The sequence below is a fragment of the Passer domesticus genome, chromosome 6 (assembly GCF_036417665.1).
Source record: "Passer domesticus isolate bPasDom1 chromosome 6, bPasDom1.hap1, whole genome shotgun sequence".
NCBI lineage: Eukaryota > Metazoa > Chordata > Aves > Passeriformes > Passeridae > Passer > Passer domesticus.
In genome coordinates, this window is record NC_087479.1 from 4,479,927 (window position 1) to 4,494,460 (window position 14,534).

General features: G+C 45.1%; 1 protein-coding gene across 2 annotated transcripts in view; it reads right to left on the minus strand.

Moving 5' to 3' along the window:
• The window catches only part of RHOJ (ras homolog family member J), a 60,599-nt gene extending 48,240 nt beyond the window's left edge, over positions 1–12,359 (minus strand). For both annotated transcript variants that reach the window (XR_010364071.1, XM_064422929.1), the window contains exon 1: positions 11,565–12,359. Coding sequence is in view for 1 of the 2 variants with exons in the window: in XM_064422929.1 (XP_064278999.1) it covers positions 11,565–11,742 (178 nt within the window). In the remaining variant the exon portion in view is untranslated. The remainder of the gene's footprint in view (positions 1–11,564) is intronic.
• Between the last annotated feature and the right edge of the window lie 2,175 nt (positions 12,360–14,534).

Genomic DNA, 14,534 nt, shown 5'->3' on the forward strand with positions numbered 1-14,534 from the left:
CTGCTCTCATGCCCCCAGCCCTGGCCAGCCTGGCAGCATGGGGGGAATCAGAAGAGGCACCCAGTAACAATTATCACCCAGGACGTGCGGGGCAGCTGCTGTGTGTGCAATGTCTGTGGTTTGGGTTTGGACACAGCTGCCTCAGAAGTGGCTCTGCAGGATCCACAGCTGGTTCTGGCCAGCTCCATGGCCTATGCTGTACCCAGGAAAGCTTTGGGAAGACAATCTGTCTTTCTTTTTCTTTAGCATTTCAGGTGGAAAGACCCTGCTCATGAGAAAAAAAAGCAGCGTGGAAAATAAATACCAAGAAAAGGAAATGTGGCTATTCATTCTGAAAGCTGGAGGAAGCAGCAGAAAGGAAATCAGGACCTGGAAAGACTACATGTGATGGAAAGTACAAGGTGCTTTCTAGTCAGGAGGTTTTTGTAAGAACTGTCTCATGCACCTCACTAGGATGTACTGTGAATGTATTTGGCCAGGGACAAGGCTCCCTCGTGTCCTCAGGATTTTCCACCCTGTTGGGCACAGTCTCAAAATACTGTTCTCCTTGCAAAACCATTGCAAGACTTGCATTATTATTTTTCTTTTCCTAATCTCTCACGTTCATGCATTTAAATAGAAGGCAGGGGGAGAGAAACCCAGTTGGGAGCACCATATGGAGAGAACACAAGTTATTGCTGTTCCCCCATTATCTTGGCACAGATTTCCTTTGTCAAACATTACTTCAGATTTGGGACTTCATTTTGTATTCACACTCCCTGTTGCTTCTTCCTTCCTTGGAAGCATTAGGAGGGACTTATGGTATTGCTACAAGGAGCTCTTTACAGGAAGGGAAGTAAATTGGGCAATGTGATTCAAATAATGGAAGAATGAATTATTTCACCATTTTAGCAGTTTCCCGTGAGGGACACTTGAGGGAGAAAATGCACTTAACACTCCAAAGTATTAAAATAAAAGAACCACAGCAACCTCATCCAACTGGACTTTAACCAAACCAAATAGTTTAGGTAAATGCCCAGCAGATCTTCAAGTGGCACAATCCGTGAGAGACTGTTTCTGTGTGTGGCAAGGAAAATTCTCTATTTTAATGATATCATGAACTGGCTCAGTTAATTTGGACTTCATCCATAAGGCCTGGTTTCTGGCAGATTAGCTGAATTTTTTTTGAGTATGAACTCCTCTTTTAATGTTGAGATTGATCCTGTTTTCATGGCTGATATTCCTGGAAAATATTTTCTTAAAGCTGTACTTCACATATATATATATATTTTTTAATGAGAGGTGTTGCTCCCTTGTATTGCTGGAAAAAGCTTAAAATATCCTGAGCAGTAACTAGAAAGTAATGAGATGAAGGGAACCGTGCAGGATTTTTGCAACTCACTGGTTACATTACTGGCTATCCAGAACAAAGCAGAGCTGTACTGTGGAGGTAAAGGGTCTTTCTAGGAGCTTAAATCATATCATCCTAATGGGCTCCTAGAAGTTGTTCATGGTTCTGCTGAAAATTGTGATGGAAAGTTTTCAGTGAGCAAAAATGGGCTCAAACTGGACAGAAACTACAAGCAATTCTACAGTCTCCTTTGTGTTCTTGATACAGCTGAAAAGGTTTGTGAGCAGCTATAACTAAACAGAAATAAAGATGCAGTTTCAAACAGCTCTCTAGAGCTATTTTGTGATTTATATGCAGATACACCACGAGCCCTCAGGGAAGTTTGTGTGCCCATGTGGAGCCATTTGGGAAGCAGGATCACACAGCCCAAACCCAGCTGGGGAGGACAACGTGAGGTCCTGGGCATTACTGCCACAAGCTATTGCTTGATACAGACAGCATAAAATAGATGGTCTCAGGAGGCATTTTCAGTGTGAGTTTGTGCCAGAGCTGAGATTCCCTTGTGGAAATGCCTCAACTTCTAAATAAAAAATCAAGTCTCTGCATTTCTGCTGCTCGAGGACAGGGACTTCAGCAACTGGGCTCCCAAAATTAGACATAGACATAGATGTTGACTTTACACCCAGTTATTGGAGAAAGCCAGTTCTGAAATGGAGCTGGGGGCATTGCTCAGGAACCATGTGTGTCCTAGATGGGGAGGGTCTGGCCTCTGAGGACACAGCACCTGGATGGCTGCCAGCTCTGAAGATGGAGCATGAGACAGTTTGTGAACTCAAAACACATTTTCCAACCTTATGGGATTTTCCTTTAAGTCTGTTCTCAGAAAAGCAGCATATTATTGCAAATAGATGCTCTTTTGGTCCCATCTCCCAGGGGATAGAAATTAATGCTATGTTTGAACATGTATGTTTTCCCACTCATTGCTGAAGCTGTGCTGTTCCTTAAAGTCTGCAGAGAGCCAAGCAGATACTGTTAATGCCATTACTTCAAAGTTATAGCTGGAGTCAGTGCCAGAGAGTCTTCAGTAAGAGACGTGGCCTCTGTTTGCAGGGGTTGGAAAGCAGTTCCAGTGAGTCAGGCATCCTCCTGCACTGTGGCAGGACCTTTCTGTCCAGCCCCTCTGCACAGCCCTCTTTAACTCTTTCAGGTGCCTAAGTGCTGGCTCCTGTGCTCATCCCTGGGACAGCTGTTTCCATGAGACACTTGCACGCTGTCCTGAACCAGGAGTGAGGATGCTGGCACAGCACTGTGCTGCTTTTTCCCTCTTGCTCCAATGCCATCACCCTCCTGACTGTGCCTCCCGTGCCACTGTGCTTGGGAATATTTTTACAGCTGTCCATCTCCTTCCTTTGGAAGTTGTTTTTTGATTTTTTTTCCCCAGTATTTCTTCTGTCAGTGAAATTTTTTTTCCAGCCTTTTCTTCCCCTGAGGGTGGTTGGTGTATTTATGGATTCATTGCTGTGCCAGTTCCCGAGGTAAAAAGGCAACCCTGGGGCAGCCCCACTGCTGGCTTTGCTGCTCCACGGGACACACACTGAACGTGGAGAGCTGTGTTAGCTGAAATAACAGCCTGTCACGGTCCTTCATGCCTCCCCCTTCCCTGGGACCCCAAACACCACTTTGGATATAAGGACTAGATAGGGGACAACTCCCAGCAAGTGACCCCCAGGACCCTTCCAAGCCATCTTGCCTCACACATGTCTTGCCATTTAAGAACAGGGTTTTGATCTCAGCCTCAAATCTATGAAGGGGGGAGACCTCTCATTTTGAATGCAAATGATGCTAGATACTAAATAAGGTAAATAAACTTTTTTTTGGTAATCTTTTAATTATTAGGCTTAAAAGTAATTCAATCTAATTTCCCCAGATATAATCTGGGGAGAAAGGGGAGGTGAATACTACTTGAATAATCCTGTTTAGAATTCATTCATTCACTCCCCCTTGACATAAAACACTGGGTGACAATTTGTAAAACTTTCATTCTTTAGTAACACATTCCCTGATTTAGGTGGAAGACCCATAGCTCAAGGTACAAGGACAATAGAAGTGGAGAATGGCAAATAGCAAACTCTTAAAAGAAGATGAGAAATATAACAACCTGTATTTTTTCATTGCAAAGATAAAGAATAATTTGACAGGAGATGTCATTAGTGTTTAATGACTTTGTCTGAACAGAACAATTGAAGGAAATATGTTTGCTCTTCCTCATCCCTTGCCATTTCCATGATGTCATTAAGTCTGGCCATAACAACTGGAAATTCAGAACATAGGAAAGGCACTGCCTTCATGGCAAAATCTACTCAGTGATGCAGAGCAGCCATGATGTGTATCAGTGGTAGAGACATCAAAGTATCAAGTTTATCAAGAGAGCAGAAAATGAGAAGCAAGTTTTAGCAGAGGCATTTAGCATTGACTTGATTGGTAATTAAGACATTGACTTAGTGAAAACACTGCCACATCTGGCAGAAATGAAGTTTTGATGTCTAGGAATTTGGTTTCTCAGACTGCTTTGCTAAATTTTTGTTTTTCTTTCCTACATGTGGAGAATCATCTGCTGTGAAGCATCTGCTTGGCTTCCTGGTCTGCCACCACCCATAAAGTGGCTTTGTCCCCTCACCTGGGTTGCTTGGCCACACATACTGAGTCAATTATTGATTTTGAGATAGTGATTGTGATTGAGTTCAAGCTGTAGAGATTGTCCTTCAAGGGCCAGAGGCCACAGTTTCAGTTTTGGTCTTCTCAGCTGATGTCACCTCCTGCAATGCTAGGCAGATGACAAGGGGAGGGAAAGGCTAGGCCTGACTTCCTTTGAGTTGTGGAGAAGAAAACAGTCATTTTTTCAAATCCTTTCATGTCTCCTTGCAGCAGTCCATTGCTGGGTAAGCAAAATTTCAAAATCTGTTTGCCCATCCATATATCAGAAGAATCATGCCAAAAAGTTATTTTCTAAAGCTCTGGGCACAAGGTGCTGGGTTGGGCCAAACTCACAGCCTGGTGTCTCCATCTCTGACATAGCACTGGGCAGCTTTAAGATAATTTGTCATTCACCAGGCCAAATTTAGGTCTTGTCCTGAACTCTAAACCAAGGTTGTGCCAGCTTATTTCCTGCAGAAGTCTTTTTCATTAGCTTATGATAGTACTCAATCTCACCAACACATTGGTTCAACCCCATTTTTTTGCACACCTTGTTGAAATTCTGTCCTCAAGAACTTTTATAAAGTGATGAGTTCCTTGGGTTAATCACATACCATGCAAAGAAATATTTCTTTTTAAGCCATTTGACTTTTCCTTCTTTCCAATCCATTCCCTCAGGCCTGTGGCTGACCTTAAGAAAAATCCCATCATTCTACATCCAAACCACCAACACACATTCAAATGGTCTAACTCCTTGTTTAGTATTCTTTGTGATTCCTCTTGCCCTTCAAGCACCACATATCTAATACAAAAGAGGAGACAGCAGGGCTTAGGTGGAATTTAGGCTGGATAAATCTGGATAAAGCAACATGGCTGCTCCATCTACTCCTCTAATTCCTGGCCCTGTCCTTTGTGAAGTGTGCTGTAGTTCCCTTACTCTCTACACCCAGTTTTCAGACTGCCAATGTCATTCATGGTGCAGTGTTGTCCCCTGCTGTGCTTGGAGTACAAGGACATCCACTGGCTGCTGGCATGGGCTGCAGACATCAGTTCTCTGTGCTGGGCTGCCAGCTGAGCCCTGGCTGCTGGTGGGTGTGGGATTGGTGCAGAGCTCTTCTGGGCCTCTCTGGAGCACAAAGCCCAAGTAAAACCAAGCCAGGAGTGGCAGCAGTGCTAAGAGAAGCTGCATAACACAGCCAGAGGCAAAGGCAAGCAGCAGCTAGGTGCTGCAGGCTCGTCCCCATTCACAGCTGCAGGGGACAATGGGGGTTTTGTCACAGAGCACTGCTGCAGAAACCATCTGCCCTGAGAAACAGAAACCCAAAGCACACACCTCTGTCTCCATGGGCTTCAAGTGGACTGTGCAGCCTCAGGACAATACAGGGATGTGTGTGAGGAAGAGATAGCAGCGATAGTTATCTCAGGTCTCTGCATACTGACAGCACCCTCAGAAGGAAAAGGCCCTAAGATGCTTGGGGGTGTATGTGGAGCCTCCCAAATGAGTGTGGAATAACCATGGTGATTCAGGCAAAAGGCATCTTTTCGGTAAAAAGACTGTTCAGGCTTCCTGGATGTGAAAAACCTGAGGGTCACTACATCACCTCTGACGTGTATGACTCAGGACAGGATTAAACCTTCTGTGGGGAGACTGAGAATTTGTGGTTCTGTAAAATTCATTTTCAAAAAATCCAGCCATGGAAACATTTGAATTGCACTGGTGTGTTTGTTGTGTCCTCATACCTTAATTGTTTTACTGAGATCCCTGGTCTGTTCTGGATGATACCAGGAAGATTGGCAGAGAAGTCTTTTCAGCTCCTGAGAGGCAAAATGAACATATCTGTTCAGTGGCTGCCAGTTTAAAGAGCCAGCTCTTAAGAGAGTCAATGCTTCCTTGTCTCAAGGCTAAAGTTCAAATCTGTGTGATCAAAATTGGATGAACATTAAAAGGAAAAAAAGCTCCACTGCAAATATCCATGCAAATAAACATCACAGCTCTCTTTCAGTGCTATTTATATCTATTTCAGTTTAATGACCCCAAACATTGTATGAAGAGTTTCTCTAATGTGCTACCAAGACTGTTTATAGGAGACAACTGTCTCAAGAATGTGGCAGTGTGAAGACTCCCACGGCAGCACCCATGCAGAAATTGCAGATCTACTTGGGCAGCCTTTTCCTGTCAGAGTTTCAACAGGGAAAAAAAAGTGATGGGCTTGGGGTTATCACTTGCACATGGTGGCAAGCCAGGGATGGGTTGAAAGCAGTGTGCATTAGCAATCAATTCAAAATGGCTAGCACACCAAAAGTGTGGCCAGATGTGCTCTCGTGCCTGTAGCTGGAGAAATTTGGGATGTTAGGGCTCCCCTTGGGTTTCTGCCATGTCTTGGCTGGTGTTTCCTGCTCCTTGAGAGAGGCTGCAAGGCAGAGCTGCAGCCTGGTGCTTGGCCTGTCTCCCCTGGGTGCTCCTGCCTGCCCCAGGACAGAGAGCAGCCAGCCATGGCAGCTCCAGGATCACTGAGAGCCCACTTCCAACTCCTTCCCTCCACGGGGGCACACGAGGAACAAGGATTTGGGTCAGTGCTGTGACAGACAGGCAGGATATAATGGATCTGTGAGTTTGCACAGGGACAGCTGCCGGCTCTGGGCAAGAGCAGTAGTATACATCCTCTATGCTATTAAAAATGCCAGAGCAGGAGACTCTCCCTTCTTGCATGGCTTGTCTGGCCACAAGGTTGGGATCACTGCTCTGTGAGACTGGTGGTGCTCCAGCTCACTTCAGTGCAAAGTCAGACAGATTACATTGAATCATCACTGAAGAACAAAAAATGTGTCTCCAAACAGTAAGTAATGTCTCTCTTCTTCTATATTGCTTTTACTTTACAGAGCCCCAGTCAGGGCTGAGCTGTTCTGTATGCTATTAATTAGCTGATCACATGCCAATGCTAATTTTTTTCAAATGGGTTCACTATTTATAAACGCTCACCAGTTTGTGCCGACACACGAGGGGAGGGAGGGACATATTTACACCATCTACTTCTTGCAGATGCTTTGCAGTTCCCCTTTGGAGGGATTGACCCCCCTCATTTATCAAAGATGCAACTTTGTCTCCTAAAGCTGTTTGCATGGTATTCATCTGTGTACTATGCCTGAATTAGAGCTGAGTTTTAGACTCACAACCCTCTTTTCCTAAGATTTCAGCCATCTAATGAATCCAATCACCCCTGTCTGCACAGTGGGCCAAGTTAGCTGCATGCCATTGTTACTGCTCCTTAAGCATGGAGATGTCTCTTTTTTAACTTACAAGAAATGTACTTCTGGAATAGAATGGAATAGTTGCAGATGGATGGGGCTTACACTGATCATTTAGTCCTGCTCAACCATTTCAGGGCTGACCAAAACTCACAGCACATAATTGAGGGCATTATACAAATGCCTATTAAATGCTGACAGCCTTGGGGCATTGATCACCTCTCCAGGAAGCCTGAATATAAATTTTAGAGCAAACAAATTTCGTGCTAAAAGTTGCTATGTTTTTTAGGCTTCATAAATATAAAATGGGATACTCAGTGGCTTCCTAAGTAACAATACACATTTTTCTTATGTATTTCACAGAGCAAGCCAGCTACCTTTGGTACTATTAAACCAACTCTGCTAGCTGTTGAATTGAGTTTTTTTGTTGGTCCAACCTCAGCCCTAAATAAACATTTGTAACCTCACATAGCTAGGCACAATACAAGTCACCCTGACGGAGAGACCTTTGCTCACGGAAAACCAGCATTTGATGTTCAAAAGGCAGAGTGGAACCAGCATCTACTCACTATCCAAACAGCCCCTATTGTTACAGTTATTGCCAGCAATATCCTGTTTGTCACTGGGATAGCACTTTGGTGAGCCTGCCCTAGGAACAGCCTTGTGGCTAAACACTTCCAGTGCCGGACTTGGAAATTCACCAAAGCAAGGAAACCTACTCAGGGCTCTGGCCTCCAGAAAAACCTCTTCAAAATGCCTTGAGAAATAACCAGACTCATAAAATTCCATGTATCCAATGAAAGAAACCATTTTCATATCCAAGTAACAAATTTACCCTCCCTCCCCATCTGTCTGGCACTGCTCTGATCCACTCTACACCCGTCACATCCCAACACTGGCAACAGACCCTGGAGAAATTCGGTTTTGTGGACTGTGGGTGAAACCTGAGGCAGGATATTACTAGTGTGGAGCTAATAACTGGTCTGGACTTTCGTACAGTGCAGCTGCACACGTGGTGAGCCACCAAGAGCTTTTCGTGCCAGGCACCGCTGCATCCAAGCTGCGCATGCTGTGTGAGTTATCTGCATGAATATCTGCTCCTTCCCTGGGTGACACTCACCTCCTGCCTTTGGTTTTCTTAGAGGCAGGTTGGGCCCAACTTTTATAAAGTGGTTTCAAGCTCTTTCACGTGAAAGGCACTGAATAAGCACCGTGCAGATCTAATAGTGCAGGAGCTCAGCTGTTTGCTTCCCCTGACCACTCCTGTTCTACGTCCACCTGCTTCAGCTGCAGGAGCTGAGGAGATGAGATGCAGCAGGGCAAGTGCACAGAGCTGGTGCTTCAGGCCATGAACAGTTAATGCCTTGGCCACAGCACTGGTGCAGCTGGAGCTTTTCCCAAAGCTGGGCTGGAGAGCATCACTGTCTCCCCCGAGTCGCTGGAGTCGTGGCAGTGAGAAACTGCTCTGAGATCACCACTGGAATCCTTGGGTTTTAATGCTTCCCCTCCCCACCCCCTACATTTTCCATTAGAAAGAAGTAAATTGGTAAATGCTCCAGGAGTCACAACCAGGCTGTGACCTGGTGAGGCAAGAGGAAGCCCTTGCTAACACACCACTGCTGGTAATAATGCCTGGGTGGAAAACCTTCCATGGAAAGTGAAGCTTTGCAAAAATCTGAAGCAATTAATTACTTGTGAGCATTTCCAGCATAGAAATGAACCATTGAATCTGATGTTTTCAGCTTGTTTGTTTGGGAAAATTGAAACAGTTGGTTTCAGCAGTGGCAGGGACAGGGATAGACAAACCATTTTCCTGGGGTAAATTTAAATGTGATTTTCCAGAGCCTCCTACACCCTTCAGGATCTGTCCAAGTGTGCAGCTTTCCCATGTGCTGTGCTGCCACCATGCCCATGGAACCTCTGTGACCATGGTACTGCTGTCCCATCTCTCCTCTTCTCCATGGGCTGCCACGCAGATGGATGTGGAAAATCCAATGGAAGATCCTAAAACCTGTAAGCTCAGGGGTTGCCTCAAATGAGTTATTTGCAGTCAATACCCACAGTATTTTAAATAGGCTGTGGTACACTTTATGCCATGTAATATTTTTATGAGTGGGATTTTTTTCCAGCACTCTGCTCTAGAAGTAATTCCTGCTGCTCGACTCTGTGTGCAATTTTGTAGTGAAATCAGTTTAATAAATGATGGGATTCCTCAAAAAACTGAAATTCCATTTGTGATCAATGCTAGTTTTGACCAATGCCACTGGACAGGGATTGTCTCAGAACAGCATGTTAATAAACCGAGCTATTTTTTCCTCTTATCTTTGTAAGTTTTCTCACTGAAAATACTTTTATATTTATGTGTTATAGCAGTTAAGAAGGCAGATAAAAATAGCTGGAGATATTTTAAAGGTTAAATCTTCAAGCTCTGAAAATGAGGCTTGATTTAAAAGTGCCTTCATACTCCTTTTACCCCAAGGAAATCAGGATTATGTTGCTCATCTTCCCATTCTTCCCTCAGCTCTTGTGTCCCTCAGTAACTTTTGAGCCTAGTGGCAGTTTCCAACACTTCTGACAGAGGAAAGGGAATCAAAGCAAGTCCCTGAGAGCCACCTGTGGCTGGTTAGGGAGGAGAAACTCAGAGTGCTGCCCCCACCAAGTGCCAGCCTGGCTGGCTGGCATCACTGCCCTTGTGATGTGAGCAGGTTCAGGTTCACACCAAAACCACCAAGACTGATGCCCAGCTGGTCTGGCACCAGCTATTGGATGGCTTTTCCCATAGGCAGAGTATTTGCAGGACATGGAGGAGAGTGGGAGAAGGGCAGTGGGTGCTGGGATCAGCATTTTGTAAGGGATGAGCAGATCTGAAGGTATCACAGGAAAGTGGCTGCTGTTGCAGTGTGAGGCAGCCCTTAGGGATTTTGGCTCATGGAAGCACATATTTCCAACAAGCAATGCATTATGTTTAATATGTGTTGTATATCTTGTCTGTGGAAATGTTTTTTTCTAAAGGGATCACTCAGTCTATCTGGTGGGAAGGGCAGAGAAAAGAGAGAGCTGTCTGCATTAGAAGTGACGCTGCCCACTCTTGTGGAGGAAAAGGTCTTCACATTTCCACGGATCAGATTCTGCAATTACACAGCTTTCTTGTTTGGCCAGTTCATCTGCTAAACCTGACACAGAGCCAGAATGCAAACAGGGATTTTTCCCATTACAGAATACCAAATCTATGATAAGCCACGCCATGAAAATGCAGTTTTTAAGGAGGTGGGGAGAGAATGAGGGAAACTCCAACTGCTGCTGCAAGATAAGCAATGAGTTTTGCAGTGCTTCTAGAATCTGTGTCAGGGATCTCATAAAAAACCCCCATAAGCCAAAGGAGCACTGTGAGAAGAAAAACAGCAGAATTTGGGATAGTAAAACTTAAACAGATGATTGAACACCAGTTTTAGCCTATAAAACATCTGCGTGATAACTTTGGACACAGCTGGACAAAGTCAGTAATTGCTACAGAAAGAGGCCTGTGAATATTGTACTTAATCTGTGGGTCTGTTCTGCACAGAAATGCAATGAATATAATTGATGATCTTGATTATGTTTGTGCTTTTTTCCTATACTACAAATTCCCCCACTATGAAGGATTTAAGTCAATCACCTCTTCTGCTTTTCACTACCATCAAGTTGTAGTATTAAAATCTATTTATAGATGGAGTGACAAACGTCTCTGGAAGGAGAGTTATATACTGACAGCTTGGAAAGAGACTATGCTGGTTTCCTCAAAGATCACTCCTTAAATAGGACATATTCTCAAAGATTATTCCTTAAATAGGATATAAAGATTGTAATTTATGCATCATTTGCCAAGAGGGACAAGATTATGATAGCATATATATATATATACACACACACACATATATATATATAGTCTTCCTAACTGCAAACTGCAAAGCTCAGAACTTCAAAAACTAACCAAGAATACCAAGTGATAGAGGCTGAATTATATTTGTTGTCCCAAAACACAGTGGATTTAACTGCATCCCTAACGCTTCTTATTTGCCAAAAACAAGACAAAAATCAGAAGCAAACAAATAAGTTCTCTGAATAAATCCTGCATTGTCCCAATTTTATGAGCTGCCATCTAAGCTGCCTGGCAACCATCCAGGCCTGAATGACATTCCCAGACAAGAAGCAACCCGTGCATCCCTTTTGAACTGTCCTCTCCTCGCGCTGCCTTCACCTCCCACCTGGCTGTCCTGCAGCTCTCGATTAAATTCCTTTTAAAGCGCTTTCTTACCTGCATAGTGGTCAAACACAGTGGGGACGTACTCCTCTGGGAAGGCATCATTGGCATAGCTCATCAGCAAACAGGTTTTCCCAACAGCACCATCCCCAACCACCACGCATTTCAGCATCTTCTTGGTGTTGCTCCTGCTCCCGTCAGTGCAGTTGTCATTTTCCTCCTTGCAGTTCATTCTTGCTGCTGCCGCTGCTCTGGCTGCTCCCAGGACTTCCAAGTGCACATGAAGGAAAAATGAAGTGCGATTGTATTGACTTTTCCTGAGTTTGGAGAAGGAGGGGGGTTGGGGGGGGGGGGGGGAGCAGCAAATCTCAAGCTCAGGAAATCATACTAATGTTTCCAGGCTGTCACAGCCGCTTCTAACAGTTACCAGATCAGTCAAGAGGATCATCGAGGTGAATAAATTAAACACACAGAGAGGAATAGCAGAAAAAGAGAGCGATCTGTCCTTTTTCGTTTGTCCCAGTCAGGAAATCCTCATCCTGCCCGGCCGTTCCCAGTCTTTATTGCGACTTCAGAAAATATCAGCAGCCTGCGGCTTCGATCCGCGTCTCCCTTCCTCCAGCCTGGCCGCAGGAACCAGGCATTCCTGTTAAATCCACTCCATTTTCCATTGCATTTCTACATGGAGGAGAGTCTGGAGGTTTTAAATGGAGTTTTTCCTTTCTTTCTCCAGCTTGCTGTGTGTCAGGAAATCATGGGTTTCCTGCTGAATTCCATATTAGGATCAGTGGGCTTGTGAAGGGCTGCAAACAATGGGAGCTCTGTGTGTATTTGTACTTTGGAGGAACTCTGCCAGGACATGGAGAAAGGAAAACACTAGAGGTCCCCCTGCAGAATGAAGTTTTTTAGGCTCTCTGCTCCATCCAGCTGCTCTCCAGGCTGCCGTCCCTGGCGAGGAGGATTTGGGAGAATTCAGAATACGGGAGTGCTGGAGACGCTGTGAGATCTGCTCCTGTCCCAGGGATTCTGCTGACCCCAGGCACGACCTCCTCTCATCTCAAATTTTCTCCCATTTTGGGAAAGGGAAAGGGGGAGGTGGAGAAGCAGAGAGGAGGTATAGTGGCTGGATAATGTAAACTTTCTGTCTCTATAGCTCTTTAAAGTGTTTGTTATAAAGAATAAATAACTGATTTTTCTGTTCATGCACTCAGAAAGTTTCTCTTGCCTTTTTCTTGTCCCTCCTCCTCCAAAAAAGACAGATTTTCCCCTCCTAATGTAAAGATGTAAACACAGACAGAGAATAAAGTGGAGTTAGAGAAATAAAGAAATAAAACAAACAAACAACCCCCTGTATGAAAAACAACCCCCTGTATGTCTGTAAAAAAAACAGCTTTGAACTACATGGTTCCTGCCCCCTCCTCTGGTTTGTTCTGGTGCTTCACGTGCTTCCTACGTCTTCTCCCCATTTAAATTCACAACAATCTACGTGTACACAAAGGGCAAAACTTCCCGCTCCTTGCACAGGAAAGATTTTGCAATTTCCAGCAGAAACGAGCCAGACATTGACACAAACCCCAGTGCAGCAGCCCAGCACATCCTGCTGGCTGCATTTCCCCTCCACGAGGCTGGAAGGCTTTGAGAGGGGGAAACACCCCCCTGCTGGCACTCCACCGGTGATAAACACTTCCCCTGCCCTGCTCACACCTGGTGAGAGATAAATGCCCAAAAGTACACGCAAGTGCACACCTGGAAGTGGAAAGAGCAACACAGCCTTAGAAAGGAAATCTTATAGCCCCAGACTATAGGAGCAAGGACAAACACAGCCATAATAATGGAAGTCTGTAGTCCCAAAATATGTGTCCTTCAATTTGTTTGTGGTGAAAAGGCACACCAGACCCACCTGCAAGCTCCCCTGGACAGGCTAAGTCTGTCAGAGCTCTTCAATCATCTACCTGTGCTGAATCAGCTCTGGACACCTTCCCCAAGAGGTGCTAGAGTTAGAGAATCCTGTAATAGTTTGGGTTAGATGGGACTCCAGAGATCATCTAGCCCTAATCCCCCTGCCATGGGGCACCTTCCACTAGACCAGGTGTCTCCCAGCCCCATCCAGCCTGGCCTTGAACACTTCAGGGGATGGAGGATGGATAAAACGTGAGCAAGGTTTGTCTGTTCACCTGGAGAGCCCCGGGGAGCTCTGTTTCCTGTCTCTATCCAGGAGTCTTGGTCATTCTGTAATTTGTGCCCTGTGACCATCCATCCACCCTTCCCTGCTGGTAACAGGGAGCTGAGCAGGCAGTGTCAGGTCCAGCATCCCACCTGCCATCAGAGGCATCACTAAAGTGTTTCCCAGAGTTAGGAGATCAAGTGCATCCTCCCAGCTCCAAACTGCAGCCCAAGGCCAAGCTTCATCCAAGAAAACCTGTGAGCTCTGGGCATCAGAACTCCCATTCTCCAAGCATTTGCTCTGCTGATCACTTCCACCATCAGCAACCTGGCTGGGCCATCCTGAGGTGCAGCACAAGTTACAGGGATTTATTCTTTGAGTTTATTTCTAGCTGCAATCAAGGTCAAACTCCAAGCCTGTGCTCTGAGTAGGTACCAGCACTCTGATTCCCTCTGTGCCTTTGCTTACTAGCCTGGTGACCTGGTGGGGAAAGTTTGCCAAATATGTAGGTGCATGCTGTTGCAAGGTGACTGCAGAGCCAGAGGAAGAAAAACATTCCAGCAATTCATGGTTCAGTTCCCCACTGCCTCTATCAGACAGAAGCAAAAGCTGTCTTGCTTCCCATTTTACACTGGCATAATCTATCTGCAAGCTTTTTTCCAACATCAGACATACTCCAGTCAAGTCAAGATTTAATACTCATTGGGCCAGATTTAGGTCTGTAACAAAATCCCCCGTGGCTCATTCCTCCCTGATCATAAAGCTGGCCAAGTCCCAGCAGGACTGTGCCCACATCCCCTTCTTTTGCAAGAGGTTAAATGATGAAATTTCCTTGCTGTTTTTCCTAGAGGATTAAAGTG